This window comes from Phocoena sinus, chromosome 1, assembly GCF_008692025.1.
Source record: "Phocoena sinus isolate mPhoSin1 chromosome 1, mPhoSin1.pri, whole genome shotgun sequence".
In the NCBI taxonomy this organism is placed as follows: Eukaryota; Metazoa; Chordata; class Mammalia; order Artiodactyla; family Phocoenidae; genus Phocoena; species Phocoena sinus.
Genome location: NC_045763.1, coordinates 82,949,420 through 82,972,763, shown reverse-complemented (window position 1 = coordinate 82,972,763; position 23,344 = coordinate 82,949,420). Strand labels below are relative to the sequence as shown.

The 23,344-nt window shown below is 39.2% G+C and overlaps 1 protein-coding gene across 5 annotated transcripts in view; it reads right to left on the bottom strand.

Annotated features, from left to right (window-relative positions):
• MTF2 (metal response element binding transcription factor 2) overlaps positions 1 to 16,894 on the bottom strand; it is an 85,717-nt gene extending 68,823 nt beyond the window's left edge. Inside the window, exon 1 of one of the 5 annotated variants that reach the window (XM_032638431.1) lies at positions 16,594 to 16,894. Coding sequence is in view for 2 of the 5 variants with exons in the window: in XM_032638407.1 (XP_032494298.1) it covers positions 16,691 to 16,722 (32 nt within the window). In the remaining 3 variants the exon portion in view is untranslated. The remainder of the gene's footprint in view (positions 1 to 16,593) is intronic. The other 4 variants (XM_032638414.1, XM_032638423.1, XM_032638407.1 and 1 more) reach the window with 4 other exon arrangements.
• Positions 16,895 to 23,344: the final 6,450 nt, after the last annotated feature.

Genomic DNA, 23,344 nt, shown 5'->3' with positions numbered 1-23,344 from the left:
ATCGTCTGACCTAGCAATTCCACTCCTAGCTACGTATCCAAGAGAAATGGAAGCATGTGTCCATACAAACCCTGTACATGTCTGTTTATAGCATTACTCATAATAGCTAAAAAGTGGGGGGGAAAAAACCCAATGTCCATCAACTGATGAATAAACAAAATATATGTCCATATAATTAAATATATTTTAGCCATAAAAAGGAAATACCGATACATGCTACAACATGGATGTACTCTGAAAACATGCTAGGTGAAAGAAGCCAAACACAAAAGGCCACAAAATGTATGATTTTACTTATATGAATGTCCAGGATAGGCAAAATATAAACCTACAACGTAGATTAGTGGTTTTCAGGGGCTAGGGGGAGGCGGCGGAAATGAAGAATGAATGCTAATTGGTATGGGGTTTCTTTTTGGGGTAATAAAATGTTCTAAAATTAGATAATGGTAATGATTCTACACTCTATGAATTTCTTTTAAAAGACACTGAATTGTATACTTTAAAAGGATGAATTATGACATATGAAGTATCTCAATAAAAATGTTTTTTAACTGTTTTTTTAAGTAATTCAAAACAAGCAAATTTTTAACAGAAAGTCATAGAAATACCTTAACCCAATGTCCTTTATACTTTCCTTTTTATGTTTATACAAGAATGATAGATAAAAAGCTGTCTTTCAATCGGCATAAAATAAAAATTCTACATGATAAGCTCTGTGTTCCAGCTTAATTAATAGGGCCTTTCCTTTCTTAATGATACACCAAATAATAGCATATCCTGCAATTGTTGGCATCTCATAGTTGATGATATACAGCATTTTACAGAGTTGTAATGAGTATCTTGGCAGGAAAAAACATTTTTAATTTTGTATAATTATTTTAGTGCGTATTAAAAATATATTCATTCCCAAACTGATGGTTATTGCTTAGAATAAAGCTAAATGAGTTAAAGCTAATATAAAGAAAACCATTTAGTAAATAATAATAGAGATACTCAGATATGGCAAGAAATCATTTTGGCAACAAAATTAAGTTTAAGAATCACATTGGTCAAAAGAATAAAGTTTAAATCCCTACAAAATATAAAATGCTTTCGTAAGTTAACCTCTCATACAATCCTCATTCCCACTCCCCAATATTCCAATCACAACAATAATTCATTTTTCTCATTATTCCTGTGAGATGACATTGTCAACAAACATACCATAAAGGGCTTTATGTGTTACATTTGGACCTTGTAAACATTACAGTCTCACTCAGTATTCACACGATATTGGTTCCAGGACCCCCACCCCCACCCCTTCTCCCCTGACCCCTCAGACACCAAAATCCAAGGATGCTCTAGTCCTTCATATAAAATGGTATAGTATTTGCATATAACCTATCTTCCCATATACTTTAAATCATCTCTTGGTTACTTATAATACCTAATACAATGTAAATGCTGTGTAAAGAGTTGCCAATGCAAGACAAATTCAGTTTTTTCTTTTGGGAAATTTCTGGAATTTTTTTCCTGTATATTTTCCATCTAAGGTTGGTTCAATCCACGAATGCAGAACCCCACAGATATGAGGGCCGACTGTATTTCTCAATCTTTTTTTTTTCCACCTTGGCCCAATGTTCCTGAAAATCCCATTAATAACAGCAACTCATTACAGCAGGGGTCCCCAACCCCCCGGGGCCACGGACCGGTACCAGTCTGTGGCCTGTGAGGAACCAGGCCGCACAGCAGGAAGTGAGCGGCAGGTGAGCAAGCGAAGCTTCATCTGTATTTACAGCCAGTCCCCATGGCTCGCATTACCACCTGAGCTCCGCCCCTATTCAGATCCGCTATAGGAGTACGAACCCTACTGTGAAATGCGCATGCGGGGGATCTAGGTTACGCCCTCCCGATGAGAATCTAATCTAAAGCCTGATGATCTGAGGTGGAGCTGAGGTGGTGATGCTAGTGCTGGGGAGCGGCTGCAAATACAGATTATCATTAGCAGAGAGGTTTGACTGCACAGAGACCATAATAAATCAATTGCTTGCAGACTCATCAAAACCCTATCAGTGAGTGGCAAGTGACAATTAAGCTGCATCTGGTGGCAGGCTTTATAGTGAGTCGATGTACTTCAATTGTACAGCTGCACCTGGTGGCAGGCTTTAAGTCAGAATCCGACACTTATTTTAGTCCGCACATGGCCCGCCCATTGTTTTATTTACCACTTCCGTCCGCGCCTCTTTCCTGCACTTTGCACTTGTCTCAGTCACAGTTTTGTTAAGCCCACAGGCTAACCCCAGCCAAAATTAGTAAAAAACAAACGTCGCTGGAGAGCTTCTTTGAAAAGGGGGAAGACCCGATGATGAGACAGCAAAAGACTCTAAGACTGCCAACAAAAAGAAAGCTGCATTTAAAAGAAAATACCAAGAATGCTACTAAAATTATGGGTTCACTGCAACAGGTGATTCACATTCTCCAAGCCCGCTTTGTATAAAATGTGGCAACCGGCTATCCAACGAAGCCATGAAACCTTCAGAACTGCTTTGCCACATGCAGACCAAGCACCCTGCATTAAAAGACAAGCCTTTGGAGTTTTGCAAAAGAAAAAAATGTGACCACGAAGAACAGAAGCAATTATTGAAGGCCACCACTTCATCAAATGTGTCTGCACTGTGAACATCATTCTTAGTGGCTAACTGCATTGCTAAAGCTAAGAAGCCCTTTACTATTGAAGAGTTGATCCTGCCTGCTGCTAAGGACATTTGTTGTGAACTTTTAGGAGAGGCTGCAGTTCAAAAGGTGGCACGTGTTCCTCTTTCAGCTAGCACCATAACTAGATGAACTGACAAAACAGCAGAGAACATTGAGGCACAATTGTTAGAGGATTAATGAGTCACCATGGTACACAATCCAGGTTGATGAGTCTACCGATGTTGACAACAAGGCAACAATGCGTGGTTTTGTTCGATATATTTTTCAGGAGGATGTACATGAGGATATGTTAAGTACACTTTTGTTGCCAACCAACACCACAGCTGCAGAACTATTCAAGTCTTTGAACGATTGCATATCAGGAAAACTGAATTGGTCATTTTGTGTCGGTATATGCAGGGACAGAGCAGCTGCCACGACTGGACGGCTTTCTGGTTTCACTACTTGGGTCGAAGAGGTCACTTCTGAATGTGAGTCTATGCACTGTGTCATCCAGAGAAGTGCTGGTTAGCCGAAAAATGTCACCTGAATTTAACGTTTTACAGGATCTGATTAAAATTATCAACCACTTTAAAGCACATGCCCTTAATTCACGTCTGTTCATGCAGCTCTGTGAGGAGATGGACGCAGAGCACACACATCTTCTCTTATACACAGAAGTGAGATGGCTTTCTAAATGTAGATCACTGGCCAGAGTTTCTGAGTTACGAGAGCCGCTCCAGAGTTTTCTTTTAGAAAAACAGTCACCACTGGCAGCACATTTCAGTGACACACAGTGGGTCACAAAATTGCTTACTTGTGTGACATATTCAACCTGAACGAACTCAATCTGTCATTTCAAGGGAAAACGACAACTGTGTTCAGGTTGGCAAATAAAGTGGCTGCATTCAAAGCCAAACTGTAATTATGGGGGCAACAAGTAAACACTGGGATTTTTGACGTTTCAAACATTAGCAGAGATTTTGAAAGAGACTGAACCAGGGCCTTCTTTCTCCCAGCTGGTGCATGATCACCTATCTCAGCTTTCAAAAGAATCTGAGCGTTACTTCCCAACCACAAAAGACCCCCAAACTGGGAAGGAATGGATCCACGACCCATTTGTGAATAAGCCGGGTGAATCAACTTTGTCCGTGCTAAAAGAGGATTGACTGCTTGAGATCGCAAATGACGGTGGCCTTAAAAGTATGTTTGAGACAACTTCAAATCTCCATATGTTCAAGGTGGGATATCCTGAGACTGCCACAAAAACAATGAAAAGCCTGCTTCCATTTCCAACATCCTATCTTTGTGAAGCAGGGTTTTCTGCAGTGACAGCAACCAAAACAAGATTACAGAGTAGAATGGACAGAAGCAACACACTTCCGGTGTCACTGTCTCCCATCACCCCCACATGGGACCATCTAGTTGCAGGAAAACAAGCTCAGGGCTCCAACTCTGCATTATTGTAAGCTGTATAATTATTTCATTATATACTACAATGTAATAATAATAGAAATAAAGTGCACATTAAATATAACGCGCTTGAAGCATCCCCAAACCATCCCCCACCCACCCTGGTCCGTGGAAAAATTGTCTTCCACGAAACTGGTCCCTGGTGCCAAAAAGGTCCAGGACTGCTGCACTACAGCATTAGTTAGTTCTCTTTCCTTTCATTTCTACTCCCCTTCCCCCTTTTACTGAGGGGAGGAAGGGACTATTTTTAAATATACCTCCCCATGTTCCTGAGATGTCACCATTCTTGAGCAGCATCTCAAGAATTGGCTGCCTCCTCTACATCTAACCATCATTGGTATGACCAGCTGCTGGCTTTGGGAGCAAAGGAAGGAAAACAAAAAAAAAGTGAGGGTTCAACTCACAAGGAGAGTGCCTGAAAAGAACTAAGAAGGGTGAATGAGTGCTGGTGTCCCAATGCCTTTCACATTCTGGAACATGGGAGCAGAAGGGAGCTAGCTATCCACATTTCATCATGAATTAAACCCTGCCACGCCAGGTACCAAAGCATGTATTGCCTCCTGATTTAATAATATTGAAAAACTACAATATAAAAGACGAAGCCCAAGAAAACAGATTACAAAGGAAACAATCCAGGAACAGAGAACTTAAAAAATAAAGTCTATGGGGCTTCCCTGGTGGCGCAGTGGTTGAGAGTCCGCCTGCCGATGCAGGGGACACGGGTTCGTGCCCCAGTCCGGGAGGATCCCGCGTGCCGCGGAGCGGCTGGGCCCGTGAGCCATGGCGGCTGAGCCTGTGCGTCCGGAGCCTGTGCTCCGCAACGGGAGAGGCCACAACAGTGAGAGGCCCACGTACCGCAAAAAGAAACCCAAAAAAACCCCCCAAAAAAATAAAATAAAATAAATAAAGTCTATGGGAATTCCCTGGCAGTCCAGTAGTTAGGACTTAGCACTTTCACTGCCAGGGCCCTGGGTTCCATCCCTGGTCAGGGAACTAAGATACAGTAAGCTGCAGCCAAAATAAAGTCTAATTAATATACATAGAAAAAAATTAAGGATATGTTGCATCCAAACATTGAAAACATGATGATGTAAAAAAGGAACAATCAGAATCCAAGAATGAGCTCCTGAAATTAAAAATGTGATTTAAAAAAATCTTTAATTGAACTGGAAAAATAAGTCAATGAAAATATCCCCAGATTATTGAGGGGCGGTGGGGGGAGGGTAAATGATCAAGGAAATGGAGAATATAAAAGAAAAGAGGGCTTCCCTGGTGGCGCAGTGGTTGAGAGTCCGCCTGCTGATGCAGGGGACATGTGTTCGTGCCCCGGTCCAGGAGGGTCCCATGTGCCGCGGAGCGGCTGGGCCCGTGAGCCATAGCCGCGGAGCCTGCGCATCCGGACCCTGTGCTCCGCAACGGGAGAGGCCACAACAGTGAGAGGCCCGCGTACCGCAAAAAAAAAAAAAGAGGCCCTCAATAAAGAGATAATGCACAGAACCAAAAAAATTTTTTTGATCTACATGTATATTTTCATCTCTAAAAATTAGGTCTTTGCATACTGCTCATAACATGCCTTTTTTCTTTTCTTTTTTTACAATTTAACAGTATATTTGAAACATCTTTCCATATCTAGAAATATATTTCCACAGCACCTTTTTACTTTTACTAGTTAATATTTCACATTGAGATACAATTGACATACACTATATTAGTTTCCTGTATACAATATGATTTGATATTTATATATATTGTGAAATGACAACAAAAGTCTTATAACATCAGTTAGCAGTAAGTCTAGTTAACACCAGTTCCCAGTTACAATTTTTTCTCCTGTATGAAACTTTTAAGATCTACTCAACTTTCAAATACACAATACAGGATTACTAACTACAGTCACTATGCTGTACATTACATCCCCATAACTTTGTAACTGGAAATTTGTACCTGTTGACCCCCTTCACCCATTTTGTCCAACCCACACCCACAGCCCACAACTCCGGCAACCACCAATCTGTTCTCTGTATCTGAGCTTGGGTTTTTTGGTTGTTGTCCTGTTTTAGATTCCACATATAAGTGAGATCATGCAGTATTTTTCTTTCTCTGACTTATTTTACTTAGCATAATGCCCTTAAGGTTCAGTCACCATGTTGTCACAAACTGCAAGATCTCATTCTTTTTAATGGCTGAATAATATTCCATGACACACACACATACACATCCCTACCTCATTTTCTTTATCCATTCATCCACCGATAGACACTCAGGTTGCTTCCAGGTCTTTGCTATTATAAATAATGCTGCAATGAACATGGGAGGTATATACAGTTGACCCTTGAACAAGTAGGAGGTTAGGGGCAACAACCAACACCCCACCCCCACCCCCACCCCGATGCAGAGTCAAAATCTGAGTGCTGCTATCTCTGCCTCAAAAACAAAGGAACTGATAAATGACTCACCCAAGGTCAGGAAACTGAAATAGTCTTGGATAGAAACATAATCAAATCCTAGTTCTTCTGATTCCACATACTGTGATCTCTAATCAAACACAAACTTTCCCCTCACACTTAAAGACCTGTAAAATGAAAATACAGGTACTATATTTGTGGGAAAAAAATCCACATAAAGGTGAATCCGCACACTTCAAACCTGTGTCATTCTAGGTCAACTGGGTATCTTTTCGAGTTAGTGTTTCCGTTTTCTTGAAATAAATACCCAGAAATGGAAATGCTGGATCATATGGTAGTCCTATTTTTAATTTTTTGAGGAACCACCATACTGTTTTTCATAGTGGCTGCACCAATTTACATTCCTACCAACAGTGCCCAAGGATTCCTTTTCTCTACATCCTCACCAACACTTGTCATTTCTTGTCTTTTCGGTAAGAGCCAATCTAACAGGCGTGAGGGAATATTATTTTTTAAATAATAATAAAAGAAAATTTCCCAAGGTTGAAAGGAGACAAAAATCTTCAAAATGATAGGACTTTCAAAGTACTGATTTTCAAAAACCCTAAATTTGCATGAAATTGCATAACACTGAAAACAGAAGACTCAATAAGCTTCTGAAAAGAAAAATCAAGTTACCTATAGAAGAATGAAAAGCAGAATTAGAGTTAAGATTCTAGAAGATAACGGACTGCCTCAAAATTGTGAAGAAAAATAAAGTTCAAACTAGAATCCCAATGAACCAAACTAAATTTGAAAAAAATGAAGGCATATAAAATAAATGTTAAGATCTTAAACCAAGATTTGAGGATTTGGCTCTAGTAAAGTGAGGAAATATCCCCCAAGAAAGAAAAAACATGGGATGCAGGAAACAGTGCACCCAACCCAAGAGAGCAACAGAGAGAATCCCCACAATGGCAGCCATGAAAAAAATCTAGAGCACAACTAGTCTGGACCAGAAAAAGAAAAAGAAAGAAAAAAAAAAAGGTTCTAAAGAGTGGTGTTTGAGGAAAAAGGAAGATTAACAAACTAGACAGTTTAAGACAGTTTAAGACACCAGAAAAATTTACAGATAAGACAAAGGCAGAGAAAACATGAAAAAGTGTTAGAAATTTAAGGGAAAAAAGTGTTACAAGAAAGGAACTGTAATCATGGTTCTATCCAGCACAGCAGACGATAATATTTACTTGGTCAAGATCATATAAAAGCTGCTTATTAATCTTCAACCTTTAGAATCAACTATAAACAAGACAGATAATTATAGCTAAGAAGAGAATATTAAATGTTATCAAAATTTAAAACAGAAAAGCACTGTGAAAATGACAAAAATTGAGCAGTGGAAGGAGGAAGAGAAACCAAGGCAAAGGAAGGGAGTTTAATAATACTTGCCTTACAAGGTGGAGGAATAAAGTCCAAAACTGATGGGATATGAAAAAAGGTTTAAGTTTAAAGTTAAGGAACTAACCAGTAGAGAACCCAAAAACTGGAAAGGGGAAAAGAAAAGAAATGTAGGGCATAAGTTAACTGAATCTTTATCACAGCATAATCTTTATGTCTTTATACAGCAAAATGTCTAAAGTGAGTAAATCAAATAGTAGTATACGGGTTTCCCTGGTGGCGCAGTGGTTGAGCGTCCGCCTGCCGATGCAGGGGACACGGGTTCGTGACCCGGTCCGGGAGGATCCCATATGCCGCGGAGCGGCTGGGCCCGTGAGCCGTTGGCTGCTGAGCCTGCGCATCCGGAGCCTGTGCTCCGCAACGGGAGAGGCCCGCGTACCGCAAAAAAAAAAAATAGTAGTATAAAAAAGTATCACTTAGCATTATGGAGACAATGAGCAGAACAAAGGAATATAACACTTAAAAATAAAATAATTCCCTCTCAAAGCAGGACTCAGGAGGCCTAAAGACTGTAGCTGTTCATTTAAATCCTTCTGTTTCTATACTCTGATATTTTTAGTCAACTACATGCATTACCCCACTAAAGGAAATTTTTAAGTGTTTAGCATAAGTGAAAAATATGCTTAAAAAGAAGGCAATGAGACTAAAAAAGGCATTTTTGGTAGCTGAGTGATATAGATTACTTTTTAAAGTTTTTTAATATTTAAATTTTCTACAATGAGTGCATCATATATATATCTTTATTAATAAAAGTTTAAATGAGAGCTGAAGTTGAAACTATTTTTTCAGAGCTTGGCTACATAAAGGAGAGAGGGCTACAAACATCTGGATAAGGATACAAGGTTAAGGTGAATGGCTTTTTCTGTTTTTAAGTATGAAAAGTCTTGACCATGTTTCTAATATGAAAGGAGGATATCAAAAGATAACTGAAAACACAAGTCAGAGAAATTGAATCTTTAAGGGAAAGACTAGTCTTGAATCAAAGAAGGTACATTTCTTTTCATGTCAGTTTGGAAACATTTATAGTTAAGTTGGTAGATGTGAAGATAGGAAGTTGAAGCAGTTCATGGTGGGTTTTTTTGTTGTTGTTTTTAACATCTTTATTGGAGTATAATTGCTTTACAATGTTGTGTTAGTTTCTGCTGCATAACAAAGTTAATCAGCTGTATGTATACATATATCACCATATCCCCTCCCTCTTGCGTCTCCCTCCCACCCTCACTATCCCACCCCTCTAGGTGGTCACAAAGCATGGAGCTGATCTCCCTGTGCTGGTCTCCCTGTGTTATGCAGCTGCTTCCCACTAGCTATCTATTTTACACTTGGTAGTGTATATAGGTCAATGCTACTCTCTCACTTTGTCCCAGCTTACCCTTCCCCCTCCCCGTGTCCTCAAGTCCATTCTCTACGTCTGCATCTTTATTCCTGTCCTGAAGTAGTTCATGTTTGAGAGCCTCAAATTTTTCCCAAGAAGAGACAAAAATCTGCTTAAGGAGAGAAGCCAGGAATGCTAAACACCCTGCAATGCATAAAACCACCCTAACTCCCTAAAGAAAGAGTAGACTGAAGAAGCAGGTCTCCAGGTATGGTACCTGGGGATCTATGAGCTCTACAAAGCCTAGCTAGTTTCAAAATAATATTAAGACATTATGTGCCTTTTTCACTCATTCTCCCAGAACTGTAGAGTGGAATTTTCCAGGGACTAAATGATATGTGATGATTTCACTCTTAAGATTAATGGGGTGTGCACATATGTATTCTCATTTTTTAATTCTTGGGGTCCTCAAGAATTAAGACTGTAAAGGGGTCCTAAGACCAAAAAATTTGAGAATCACTGCACTAGTGAATTCTGTAAGGCTATTCTAAATTTTTAATTTTTGCAAATAACCACTTTTTGTTTGTTCCTCTCTAATGAACAGCAATAAAACTCTTGAAACAAAAAAACTGAAAAACATCATATTCTGCAGGCTGTTTTTGAAAAAGAAAAATCTAAGAGATGAATTTAGACATAAAGTGGAAAAGACTGAAAAAATAGAAAAGAGGACATTCAGGAGAAACTTAATTTGGGGAAGGATTCTATCCCCCTCGACAATTCTCATCAACCTAAAGGAAAAAGAGTGCCCATTGTTTTCATTATAATCTAGAAACTTATTTTAGTTTCAGAAAGTTCCTAGAAGGTCATTTACTTCCTAGCTAATGAAAAAAAAAAATCCCTCCTTATAATATCCCTAAATAAGATGATCATCTAGCCTCTGTTTAAACGCTTCCCTGAAAGGAGAATTCTCTATCTCACAACACCTAAATGCAATATTATAAAACATTTAACAGGTTCACAAGGTTCCCAGACTACAAAGTTCCATTAACTACTTTATTAACCACTTATTTAAAAGATTTTAAATGAGTGTGATGGAAACACTACTAAAATATTTTTCTTTTTCATTTCAAGTATGAAAAACATGCCTATTATTAGTCTTTCCTTTGTATAGCTCTTAGTAATGTTTTAATAAGTGGTAAGTTTCTAAACTTGACCCTAGAACAAAATTTAGTACTTCTTAACCCTGGCTGCAAAACAAAATCAAGTGGGAAAAAATTTTAAACACAAACGTATATAAAAGCCTGTACCAAATCTCTCAAATCAGAATCTCTAGGGTATGAGTTCTAAGAAACTGGTCTTGTTTGTTTTGGTTTGTTTTTTGGTTTTTTATTGATAGCTCTATGGGTGCTTATCTTAGATCAATTAGATCTATCAGCACTGGTCATACCAAAACACCAAGGGCCAGTATTTTCAAATGCTAACAAAATATGGTTTTAAAAAATTCAACATCTGGTTCAGTAACACTTCTAAATATATTATACTCAACAGCGTACATGGCAGTTTAGTTAACATGTCTGAGGTCATAATTATGAACAGGGCAAAATAATTTATTCATTCAGTATTAGACATACTCATCAGCTGGAGAGGAAAGTTGTAGAAGATGTTTTTAGTGCATAGGTTTCATCACAGGTATACCTGATTCTCTTGTTCTATACAACAACTCTTCTGGGAAAAGATTCTGGAAAATAATACTAACCAATTACACTGCACCTAGAGTTTATAAAGTGCTTTCTCCTTTATTTTCCTTCTTGACCCTCCCAACAATCCGGTGAGTAACACATGTGGGTAACATCCCCATTTTACAGGTAAAGAAACTAAAACTGCTGCGGATCTAGCAGATTAAACAAAGACCCCAATCTTCTGAGTATACATTCAGTACTTTCCAGTAGACACCTGTGTCTTTCCACTCCACCCCCCACTACAACTTAAAAAAATTGTGGGAGCTTTTCCTGCAATGTAAACTTCACTAGTAAGGGTAGAGAAAAACAAACGCGCATCTTTAGTTTGTTTTTAGAACCTGACTGACCGAAACCAAACCAATTTGACCTGTTCTTGCTACGCCTGCTTTGGTCCACTTTTGTCCCCCTAACTTTTATTTTTTAATCAATCATTTTAGTTTGTGATAATTGTAGATTTATATGCAGTTGTAAGAAATAATAAATTCCATGTAACTCTTACCAAGTGGAAGCATCTTTGATGTAGCATTTTATACTACAGAATAATATCACAACCAAAAATATTTGATACCAATATTTCCATCATCACAAGGATCCCTCACATTGCCCTGTGCCCTTAATTTTTAAATCCTCATCTTAGGCAACATTTGGAAGTAAATACTCATTAAGTCCCTACTCAGTTTTATCCATTCAAAATAAGAGAACTGTCTTCATAAGCCATTAAAAAAAACCTCATGTTACACAAAGTACTGGTTAGGACTGTCACCACATAATGTAAGATTCTTAAGCCACTACTACAATATCCTTTGCATAATGGGATTTTTCAAGCTAAGACTGCAGTTCTAGTTTCATGAAACAAAAATTTTAACAGATATGCATACTGAATGATTCCATTATATAAAGTTCTATTCAAAATTAAAGTGAACAGTAATTAGGGAGAGGGAAGACTGAGAAAGGCTACATGTGAGCTTCCTAGAGAGAAGTATTCTACACCATGATAGGCTTATGAGAAACACAGTTATATCCATTTTTCAGAACCGTACTGGAGGGCTTCCCTGGTGGCGCAGTGGTTGAGAGTCCACCTGCCGATGAAGGGGACACGGGTTCGTGCCCCGGTCTGGGAAGATCCCACATGCCCCGGAGCGGCTGGGCCCATGAGCCATGGCCGCTGAGCCTGCGCGTCCGGAGCCTGTGCTCCGCAACGGGAGAGGCCACAGCAGTGAGAGGCCCGCGTACCGCAAAAAAAAAAAAAAAAAAAAAAAAAAAAAAAAGTACTGGAATTAGGCAATGATTTCTTAGATGTGACATCAAAAACACAAGCAAAAAAAGAAAAAGGGATAAATTAAACTTCATCAAAATTAAAAACTTCTGTGCTTCAAAGGACATCATCCGCCAAAAAAAAAAAAACAAAAAAAAAAAAAGGGGGCTTCCCTGGTGGCGCAGTGGTTGAGAGTCCGCCTGCTGATGCAGGGGACACGGGTTTGTGCCCCGGTCTGGGAAGATCCCACATGCCGCGGAGCGGCTGCGCCCATGAGCCACAGCCGCTGAGCCTGCGCGTCCGGAGCCTGTGCTCCGCAACGGGAGAGGCCACAGTGAGAGGCCCGCGTACTGCAAAAAAAAAAAAAAAAAAAACAAAGGACACCATCAAGTGAAAAGACAATCCACAGGAGAAAATAATTGCACATCATACATCTGATGAGGGACTTGTATCCAAAATATACAAAGAATGCTTACAACTCTCAGTAAAAAGAGAAATAATCCAATTTTTTTTTAAATAGGCAAAGGACCTGAATAGACAGTTCTTCAAAGAAGGTATACAACAGGCCAATAACTACAAAACATGCTCAACAACATTACCCATCGGGGTAATGTAAATCAAAACCACCAGGAGATACCACTGCACACCCACTAGGATGATTATGATCAAAAAGAAAGACAAGTACACGCAAGGATGTGGAGAAACTGTAACCCTCATAGTTGCTGGTGAGGCTGTAAAAGGGTGCAGGGTCTTTGGAAAATGGCTTGACATTTCCTCAAAACGTTAAACACAGAGGTATCACCTGACCCAGCAATTGCACTCCTAGCTACATACCCAAGAGAAATGGAAGCACGTGTCCATACAAACCCTGTACATGTTATGTTTATGGTAGCATTATTCATAATGGCCAAAAAGTGGGGAAAAAACAATGTCAATCAACTGATGAATGAATAAACAAAATGTAGTATGTACATACAATGAAATCTATTTTAGCCATAAAAAGGAAGTACTGATATGTGCTACAACATGGATATACTCTGAAAACATTACGCTAGGTGAAAGAAGCCACACACAAAAGGCCACAAAAATGTATGAGTCCATTCATATGAAATGTCCAAGACAGACAAAATATAAACACAAAAAGTAGATTAGTGGTTAGCCCAGGTAGGGAGGAATGGAGAGTGACTACTAATGGATACAGACTTTCATTCTGGAGTAATAAAATGCTCTGAAATTAGATAATGGTGACGGTTGTGCAACTCTGAATATACTAAAAATCACTGAATTATAACTTAAAAGGGTATATACATGTGAGTTATGTATATATAAATATAATACATGCATTATATCTCAAACTATTATTAAAAGTGTAGAGTTAAGATCTTCAAGATGTGTAAATTTTCCCTCAAAAAACTTTAAAAAATAATAAAAACAAAGGAGTGGGGGGGGTAGAAGTACAGATGAAACAAGCATGGATACAAAACAGTTCATTATACTTCTATTCACTTTGTATGTGTTTGAAATTTTTTGAGTAAAAATAACAAAATAAATTTTTTAAAATAACAAGGTAAACTAATTTTCCTAAAATCCATTTTTGTTGTTTTTGACACAGGAAAAAGAAACTTACATCTTAAAAAGACCAGAGACATTGATAACTTCATTATTCTTTTGCAATGTTATATGAAAACAGAGAAATGACAGAAGACGTGATGCGTGGCAAAAATGAAGATTACTTCATCTTAAAAATGTACAAAGAGAATTTGACTCTCCCTAGTTCAAAGACAGTTCTGAATCTCCTTAGTTCAAAGACAGTTCCTTAGTTCCTGTGGTTTCCATGGCTGATGGGTGTGACAATGCCTAATAAATGGATGCAATACTGTGCTGTCCAATACAGCAGCCACATATGGCCATTTAAATTTTAGTTTTAATGAAATAAATTAAATTATAAATTCAATTATCAGCCTCACCAGTTACATTTCTAGTGTTCAACACCACATTGGCCTATGGCTATCATACTGGATACAGCAGATATAGATAACTGCCATGATTGCAGAAAGTTCTATTGGACAACACTACTCGAATACATAAAAAACATCCAAAGAGAAACTACCATATTCCAATTTAGGATTGCTATACTGTATTTTGCTGCAAGAAACAAATCTTGAAGAACATGGGAAACAAAGCATAAAAATATCAACCAAGGAGTATCATTCACGGAAGTTTAGACTAACTAAAGCTGCAATTAAATTTTACTTTCAGAACCACCAGTCTACAGATGTTGGCCATGGCAACTGCTCAGAGGCAAATTTCCCCATCTGTTAAAATAGATTATCACTATACTGCCAGTTTCCTAAAGTCAGATGTAAAGATTATGCTGAAATACAAATAAAACAAATTATCCTTTCAGTCAAAGATCTAATGAAAAGGTATATTTATAATCCATGACATCAAAGAACTTATGACCCACAGCAAAATACAAAGGATAAAATTCCTTTCCTAACTGAGCTTTGAGGTAACAGGCATAATTAAAAGCATAATTAAATATATTTTGTTTCATCTAGAAAAAAAGTTTAACCAGATGATTTCTATACTTCTAGTTCTAAAATTGTGTGTGCATTTCATCATGATAGGTATAGATTTCCGTTAATGCCCATTGACATGAATATGCAGTTATCAGGAAACAGGTGCACTCTTAATTCAAATACTTCAGAATATTTTTAGCACTTAAAAAAAATGAAGGCGAGCAAATTTAAAATATGAATTCAAATAGATTTTTATATTAGGAACCTAAAAAAAAAAGTTTCACCTTGTATTCCCTTTGCAAGCTATCACTACAAATGCTTGGAGTGTGAATAACATTCCAAATATCAAGAACAGAAAAGACATTTAAAATCAGCTCTTTCCTTGCCAAAACTACTGGGCACTTACAGCTGTCCGTCAAAATGGCTCCATTTAAAGCATTTCAAACCTCTGAAAAGGTCACTCAATAATTTAAGTACATTTTATTTTACCCACATTAAATACTTTTAAATTCACTGTCTTTGCAATCCACTGCTCAAAAAAGAAATTCTCAAGGGAGAATGAAAACATGGAAATTGAAACCAGCCTATAGGCAAAGTGTACAGAAGGGTCACCTGGAATCAATCTGAAGGAGAAAGTTACTACTACCGGAGCATCTGGAGTCAAATTAAATCAGGCACTATTTACATATTTCTAGTTCTATACTGACCTCACATGGTGCTTTCTTACGTTATACACAGGTCTACCTAGGTTTATATATTTGAATTAGTAAATGGGTTCTATCTTTAACCAAAGTTAAATGTTTTAAAGAATAGAATAGCATTCCATATTCCTTTACCCATTGTTCAGGAACCCTCACAGTTCGTCAAATCACCCCGATAAATCCATCTGTTCCCTCTAGCTGCTTCCAAAGAAAAATTCTAGCAACCAAGGACGCCAGACTGTAAAACACATAGTTAAGAGTTCTGGCACTACTAAAACATGTTAAGAAATCTTGGCAAATTAGTTAAAATCCCTTCAACCGTAAGTACCTCAGTTGTAAAAATGAATACAATAATACAAATCCACATCCAAGCAGGCATACGAGTTAGATTTAATTAAACAGAAAACTGTCTCAAATTTTTGGTGGGCTCCGAATATAAGGTACCTCTCCCCCATCTCACACTTTCCCTTCCACTTCTTCCCCTTAAGCTTTCAGGGTTTGCTCTCACGTTCTACTTAGTGTTCCCCTTATCCTCCTACTCCATCCTGCCCTTCTACTCTACCCCCATACTCCAATTCCATACAATTCCACCACCCTCCCGTTTCATGCTGCTACTTCCCTTTGCGGCCCCTAAGGTCCCAGGCAACCCCTGCACTCTGGTCCCCCTCATCTCCCTCAGTCCCCATTTCCTCACGGCTCCTCCCCTCGGTTCCCCACCCCCTCATCACCAGGTTCATCCTGCCCCTCCAACCGTCTCCCGCCCCCAGGTTCCTTCCTGCCCCTCCAAACACAGCTTCCCCGTCTCAACGTTTCATCTTGTTTCTCCAACCGACTTCCCCAACGCCCTGCTCGCTCCTTTAGTCCCTATTTTCTCCAACACCCAACTGACTGCCCCTTTCCATCCATTCTTTTCAACATATACATATATGCAAGGCACCCCCATACGTACACTGGAGCCCCCACCCCCACCTCGAGCCTCCATCTTTCCCTTTTATACTTGCTTCCTTTCTTCCTCCTCCCCACCCCCTCCACCTCCTCCGGAAGAGCCTGGTTCCCAGGCCAAGGTCTCTCACCTCATTCGGTCACTTCAGTGGTGCCAACCGCTTCATACAGGAAAAAACAACCAATCACGACCCCGTGGGCGCTTCCCCTGCGAGTCCGAGCACTTACCGGGCACCCGCCCCACCAGGCACCCCGCACATACACACGCACAAACCGAGGACCTGGGGACGAAGGTTGGGGGGGGAGAGAGTGAGCGTTCTTACACCGGCCTCAAACACAGCCCACTTCACTACAACCCTTCGCCATTTTGGTTTCCCGCGGACTGCCGGTGCATTCTGGGAGCGCAGAGAGACTCCGGGACCGAATGGCAGCTCTCCAGAGCCGCGAGGGGGCGGAGACTGTGTGGTAAGCGCGGAAGAACACCGTGCCCTGCGTCCGCGGCCGGGGCTGAACAAAGAAGGACTCTTTAACTTTGCGGCGGGGCTAAGTCCTTCCGCCGCCGGCGCTAACACAATAGTGAACGCTGAGCTTGGGACGCTACGCTGTCCTGCTGCTGTTTGTGTTGCAGAGGGAAGATTATGTCCAACTTTCACGCTGCATGTTCTGTTCCTGAGAAATAAGACGGTGCTCGCTACGTCTTGCCTTGCCAGTATCCTTTCTGTGGAGAAAATCTCTTATCTTCACCCTGAGACCTGCTGTTCGAATTTCATTCAGCGCGGAAAAGACCCTGGATGTCAGAATTATATTTTGTTCGGCAATTATTGTCCAGTCCCAAATTCCTTCCTATCAGAAGCTGCTTATATAGAAGATTTTCGGACTTTTTTTCCCTGACGATGAAAGGTTTCTCTGTTTACTTGCTTTGCAAATCCTTACGAATTGCGATGAAATTTGAGAATAATTTCGTGCAAAGTGGTTTATTTTAGGAATACAGAACTTTTTCGTACTAGCTGCCGACAGAGGTTCCAAGTGACAGAGAGTGCATGCTTGTCTCTCTGACTTATACTTAGATAAAACCCAGCTCCTCTTAGTAGCCACATGAGGGACCTTTGTTTATAACTTTGTCAAAATATTTTAAAAATCATTTTATATTTTGTCATATTACATCACAGGGATAATTAGTACCATGTTTTTCAATCTTTTTAAGAAGACAGCTTCAGTCTATGTGCTACCCTTCAAGTTTCATTTTGAACTCAGTGATAACATAGTTTCTCAAAAATATATCTTCAATGCCCTTCACACTTTTTGGTTGAGTAGAGTTTAACTTTAAAAAAAGTAGATGCAGTCCAAAAATGGATAAAGATATTACACAAACAGGTATATTTGCTGTGCATCTAAGCCTAGTCACAGAATATCAGTTTTAGAGAACATTTGATCTAAATTCTCCTCAACATTTCTCTCAAGTGGTCAGCAACCCTCAGCTTCAACATCTTCAGTGGTTCAGAACCTCAGAGGCAGTCATTTCAATTTCACAAACACTAATAACTAGAAAGTTATTCCTTGTATAGATGTACAATCTGCCTTCCTATAATTTCCACTTACTGGTATAACTTTTGGCTTTAGCCACACGAAACTGTTCTAATTTCTTATACATTAGAGAAGTCAATGATGCCTGTCTTTTTGAAATTAAAAAAAAAAGCTTGCTATTTCCCTATGTAAACATATAAGTACAAGAGGGCAATCATTTAATTTGAGGAAGCCAGGTGCTCAGGGAATAAAGGGCACTGAGGGAGGCACAGTAAAAAAAATTCCTGTAACTGTGGTCGTAGGAATTTCTGGGGACTTCCCTGGTGACACAGTGGTTAAGAATCTGCCTGCCAATGCAGGGGACACGGGTTCGAGCCCTGGTCCGGGAAGATCCCACGTGCCACGAAGCAACTAAGCCTGTGCGCCACAACTACTGAGCCTGCACTCTAGAGCCCGCGAGCCACAACTACTGAAGCCCTTGTACAGAGAGCCCGTGCTCCACAACGAAGAGTAGCCCCGCTCACCACAACTAGAGAAAGCCCACGTGCAGCAATGAAGACCCAAAGCAGCCAAAAATAAATTTAAAAAAATTTTAATATATATATTTTTGCAGAGTGAAGTAAGTCAGAAAGAGAAAAACAAATACCGTATATTAACGCACATATGTGGAACTTAGAAAAATAGTACAGATGAACCAGTTTGCAAGGCAGAAATAGAGACAAAGATGTAGAGACCAAACATATGGACACCAAGGGGGGAAATTGGGGGTGGGGGGACTAATAGGGAGATTGGGATTGACATATATACACTAATATGTATAAACTAGATAACTAATGAGAACCTGCTGTATAAAAAATAAATTTTTTTTCATCTTTATTGGAGTATAATTGCTTTACAATGGTGTGTTCGTTTCTGCTTTACAACAAAATGAATCAGTTATATATATACATATGTTCCCATATCTCTTCCTGCTTGCGTCTCCCTCACTCCCACCCTCCCTATCCCACCCCTCCAGGTGGTCACAAAGCACCGAGCTGATCTCCCTGTGCTATGCGGCTGCTTCCCACTAGCTATCTACCTTATGTTTGGTAGTGTATATATGTCCATGCCTCTGTCTCCCTTTGTCACAGCTTACCCTTCCCCCTCCCCATATCCTCAAGTCCATTCTCTAGTAGGTCTGTGTCTTTATTCCTGTTTTACCCCTAGGTTCTTCATGACATTTTTTTTTCTTAAATTCCATATATACATGTTAGCATACGGTATTTGTGTCTCTCTTTCTGACTTACTTCACTCTGTATGACAGACTCTAGGTCTATCCACCTCATTACAAATGGCTCGATTTCGTTTCTTTTTATGGCCGAGTAATATTCCATTGTATATATGTGCCACATCTTCTTTATCCATTCATCTGATGATATGGACACTTAGGTTGTTTCCATCTCCGGGCTATTGTAAATAGAGCTGCAATGAACATTTTGGTACATGACTCTTTTTGAATGATGGTTTTCTCAGGGTATATGCCCAGTAGTGGGATTGCTGGGTCATAAGGTAGTTCTATTTGTAGTTTTTTGAGGAACCTCCATACTGTTCTCCACAGTGGCTGCATCAATTTACATTCCCACCAACAGTGCAAGAGGGTTCCCTTTTCTCCACACCCTCTCCAGCATTTATTGTTTCTAGATTTTTTGATGATGGCCATTCTGACTGGTGTGAGAAGATATCTCATGGTAGTTTTGATTTGCATTTCTATAATGATTAGTGATGTTGAGCATTCTTTCATGTGTTTGTTGGCAGTCTGTATATCTTCTTTGGAGAAATGTCTATTTAGGTCTTCTGCCCATTTTTGGATTGGATTATTTGTTTTTCTGTTATTAAGCTGCATATAAATTTTGGAGATTAATCCTTTGTCAGTTGCTTCATTTGCAAATATTTTCTCCCATTCTGAGGGTTGTCTTTTGGTCTTGTTTATGGTTTCCTTTGCTGTGCAAAAGCTTTGAAATTTCATTAGGTCCCATTTGTTTATTTTTGTTTTTCTTTCCATTTCTCTAGGAGGTGGGTCAAAAAGGATCTTGCTGTGATTTATGTCATAGAGTGTCCTGCCTATGTTTTCCTCTAAGAGTTTGATAGTTTCTGACCTTACATTTAGATCTTTAATCCATTTTGAGCTTATTTTTGTGTATGGTGTTAGGGAGTGATCTAATCTCATGGTTTTACATGTAGCTGTCCAGTTTTCCCAGCACCACTTATTGAAGAGGTTGTCCTTTCTCCACTGTACATTCCTGCCTCCTTTATCAAAGATAAGGTGACCATATGTGCGTGGGTTTATCTCTGGGCTTTCTCTCCTGTTCCATTGATCTATCTTTCTGTTTTTGTGCCAGTACCATACTGTCTTGATTACTGTAGCTTTGTAGTATAGTCTGAAGTGAGGGAGCCTGATTCCTCCAGCTCCGTTTTTCGTTCTCAAGATTGCTTTGGCTATTCGGGGTCATTTGTGTTTCCATACAAATAGTGAAATTTTTTGTTCCAGTTCTGTGAAAAATGCCACAAGCAGAGACTAAAGTTGTGCAACCATCACCACAATCCAGTTTTAGGATGTTTCCATCACCCTAAAAGAATTCATTATGCCCGTTTGCAATCAATCCTTATTCTGACTGCCAAACTCAGGCAATCTGTTATCTGTCTCTATAGAATTGCCTTTTCTGGCCATTTCATAAATGGACTCACATAGTATGTCATCTTTTGGTCTGACTTCTTTCACTCAGCACAATGTTTTTGAGGTTCATCCACATTGTGCCATGTGTCTCTAGTTCTCTCCTTTTTATTGCTGAATAGTACTCCATTGTATGAATGTGCCATATTTTGTTTATTCATTCACCAGTTGATGCACATTTGAATTGTTTCCAGTTTGGGGCTATTATGAATAATGATGCTATGAATATTTGTGTACAAGTCTTGTGTAGATACTTGTTTTTACTTTTCTTGGATTGATTCCTAGAAGTGGAATTCCTGCATTGTATGGTAAGTTTATGTTTAATCTTTTGAGATACTGCCAAAGTGTTTTCCAAAGTGTATGCAATGAGAGAGAGTTCTGATTTCTCCACATCCTCACCAATACTTGTTATTGTCTATCTTTTTTATTTTACTGACTCCAGTGGGAGTGAAGTGGTTTCTCTTCATGGTTTCAATCTGTATTTCCCTAATGGCTAATGATGTTGAGCATCTTTTCATGTGCTTATTAGCCATTCTTATATCTTATTTGGTGAAACATATATTCAAATCTTTTAACCACTTTTTTTTTAACACCTTTATTGGAGTATAATTGCTTTACAATGGTGTGTTCGTTTCTGCTTTATAACAGAGTGAATCAGCTATATGTATACATATATCCCCATATCTCCTTCCTCTTGCGTCTCCCTCCCACCCTCACTATCCCACCCCTCTAGGTGGTCACAAAGCATGGAGCTGGTCTCCCTGTGCTGGTCTCCCTGTGTTATGCAGCTGCTTCCCACTAGCTATCTATTTTACATTTGGTAGTGTATATATGTCCATACCACTCTCTCACTTCGTCCCAGCTTACCCTTCCCCCTCCCCGTGTCCTCAAGTCCATTCTCTATGTCTGCGTCTTTATCCCTGTCCTGCCCCTGGGTTCTTCAGAACCATTAAAAAATTTTGTTTTAGATTCCATAAATATGTGTTAGCATACAGTATTTGCTTTTCTCTTTCTGACATATTTCACTCTGTATGACAGACTCTAGGTCCATCCACCTCACTACAAATAACTCAATTTAGTTTCTTTTGATGGCTGAGTAATATTCTAATCATGTCTTTTGAAGCACAAAAGTTCCTTAATTTTGATAAAGATCAATGGATCTTTTTTCAATGCCATATGCTTTTGATGTTATAGCTAAGAACTCTTTGCCTGACCCAAGATCACAAAGATTTTCTATTATGTTTTCTCATGGAAGTTTTATAGGTTTAGCTCTTACATTTAAGTCTATGATCCATTTGAGTTAATTTTTGTGTATACTGTGAGGTATGGGCCTGTATTCATCTTTTTGCATGTAAATTTTTAATTAGAGAAACAAACTCTTGTTGTGTTAAGCCACTGCGATTTGGAGTTGTCTGCCACCCAGCATATTTTAATTTACTCTGACTGAAATAATCCAGATATGTTAATATGTAACAGAACTCAATAATAGCATTGAGCTCTCTACCATATTCAAAGCCAAAAGTGAAAAATACAAAAATTTGAGCAGAATATTCAAGATATTAGGTAATTCTCAAAATTTATAAAAATTTATATAATTGAAAAATCACAGAGAATATTATAAAATTCTGTGTTTATAAACCTACAAGCTCTCAATTATTAGCTATTATTCTCTGTGGAGAAAGACTAGAAGATCTTTTACATTATTCATTGTGCAGAGATAGAAATACAAATAACTAGACAAGTCAGAGACGTCAAAGAAACACATTCTGTAACAACAACAACAAAAAAACAATGGTTCTGATAAACCTAGGGGCAGGACAGGAATAAAGACGCAGACATAGAGAATGGACTTGAGGACACGGGGAGGGGGAAGGGTAAGCTGGGACGAAGTGAGAGAGTGGCATGGACATATATACACTACCAAACGTAAAATAGATAGCTAGTGGGAAGCAGCCACATAGCACAGGAAGATCAGCTTGGTGCTTTGTGACCACCTAGAGGGGTGGGATAGGTAGGGTGGGAGGGAGAAGCAAGAGGGAGGAGGTATGGGTATGTATGTATATGTATAGCTGATTCACTTTGTTATACAGCAGAAATTAACACATCATTGTAAAGCAATTATACTCCAATGAAGATGTTAAAAAAAAAAAAAGGAAACACATTCTGTGTCCTTATAGAGTTTGCTTTCATCGGTCTGAAAAGGGAAATGGATCTGAAATATAAAAAAAAAAATAGGGCTTCCCTGGTGGCGCAGTGGTTGAGAGTCCGCCTGCCGATGCAGGGGACACGGGTTCGTGCCCCGGTCCGGGAGGATCCCACGTGCCGCGGAGCGGCTGGGCCCGTGAGCCATGGCTGCTGAGCCTGCGCGTCCGGAGCCTGTGCTCCGCAACGGGAGAGGCCACAATAGTGAGAGGCTCGCGTACCGCAAAAAAAAAAAAAAAAAAAAAAATAAAGAATGTTTTCATAATAATCAAATCAAAAGGATTTGCTAAAATTCCTTTCCTTTTTATCCAAAACTGAAACGTCCATATGTAACGTGAACATTGTTTTTAAACCCAGTTATTTGTTGTAAAAATATATATAGCAAATTTAGACCCCTCATATAATACATCTTAAAATATAGCATGCCCATTATCAATTTATTACCT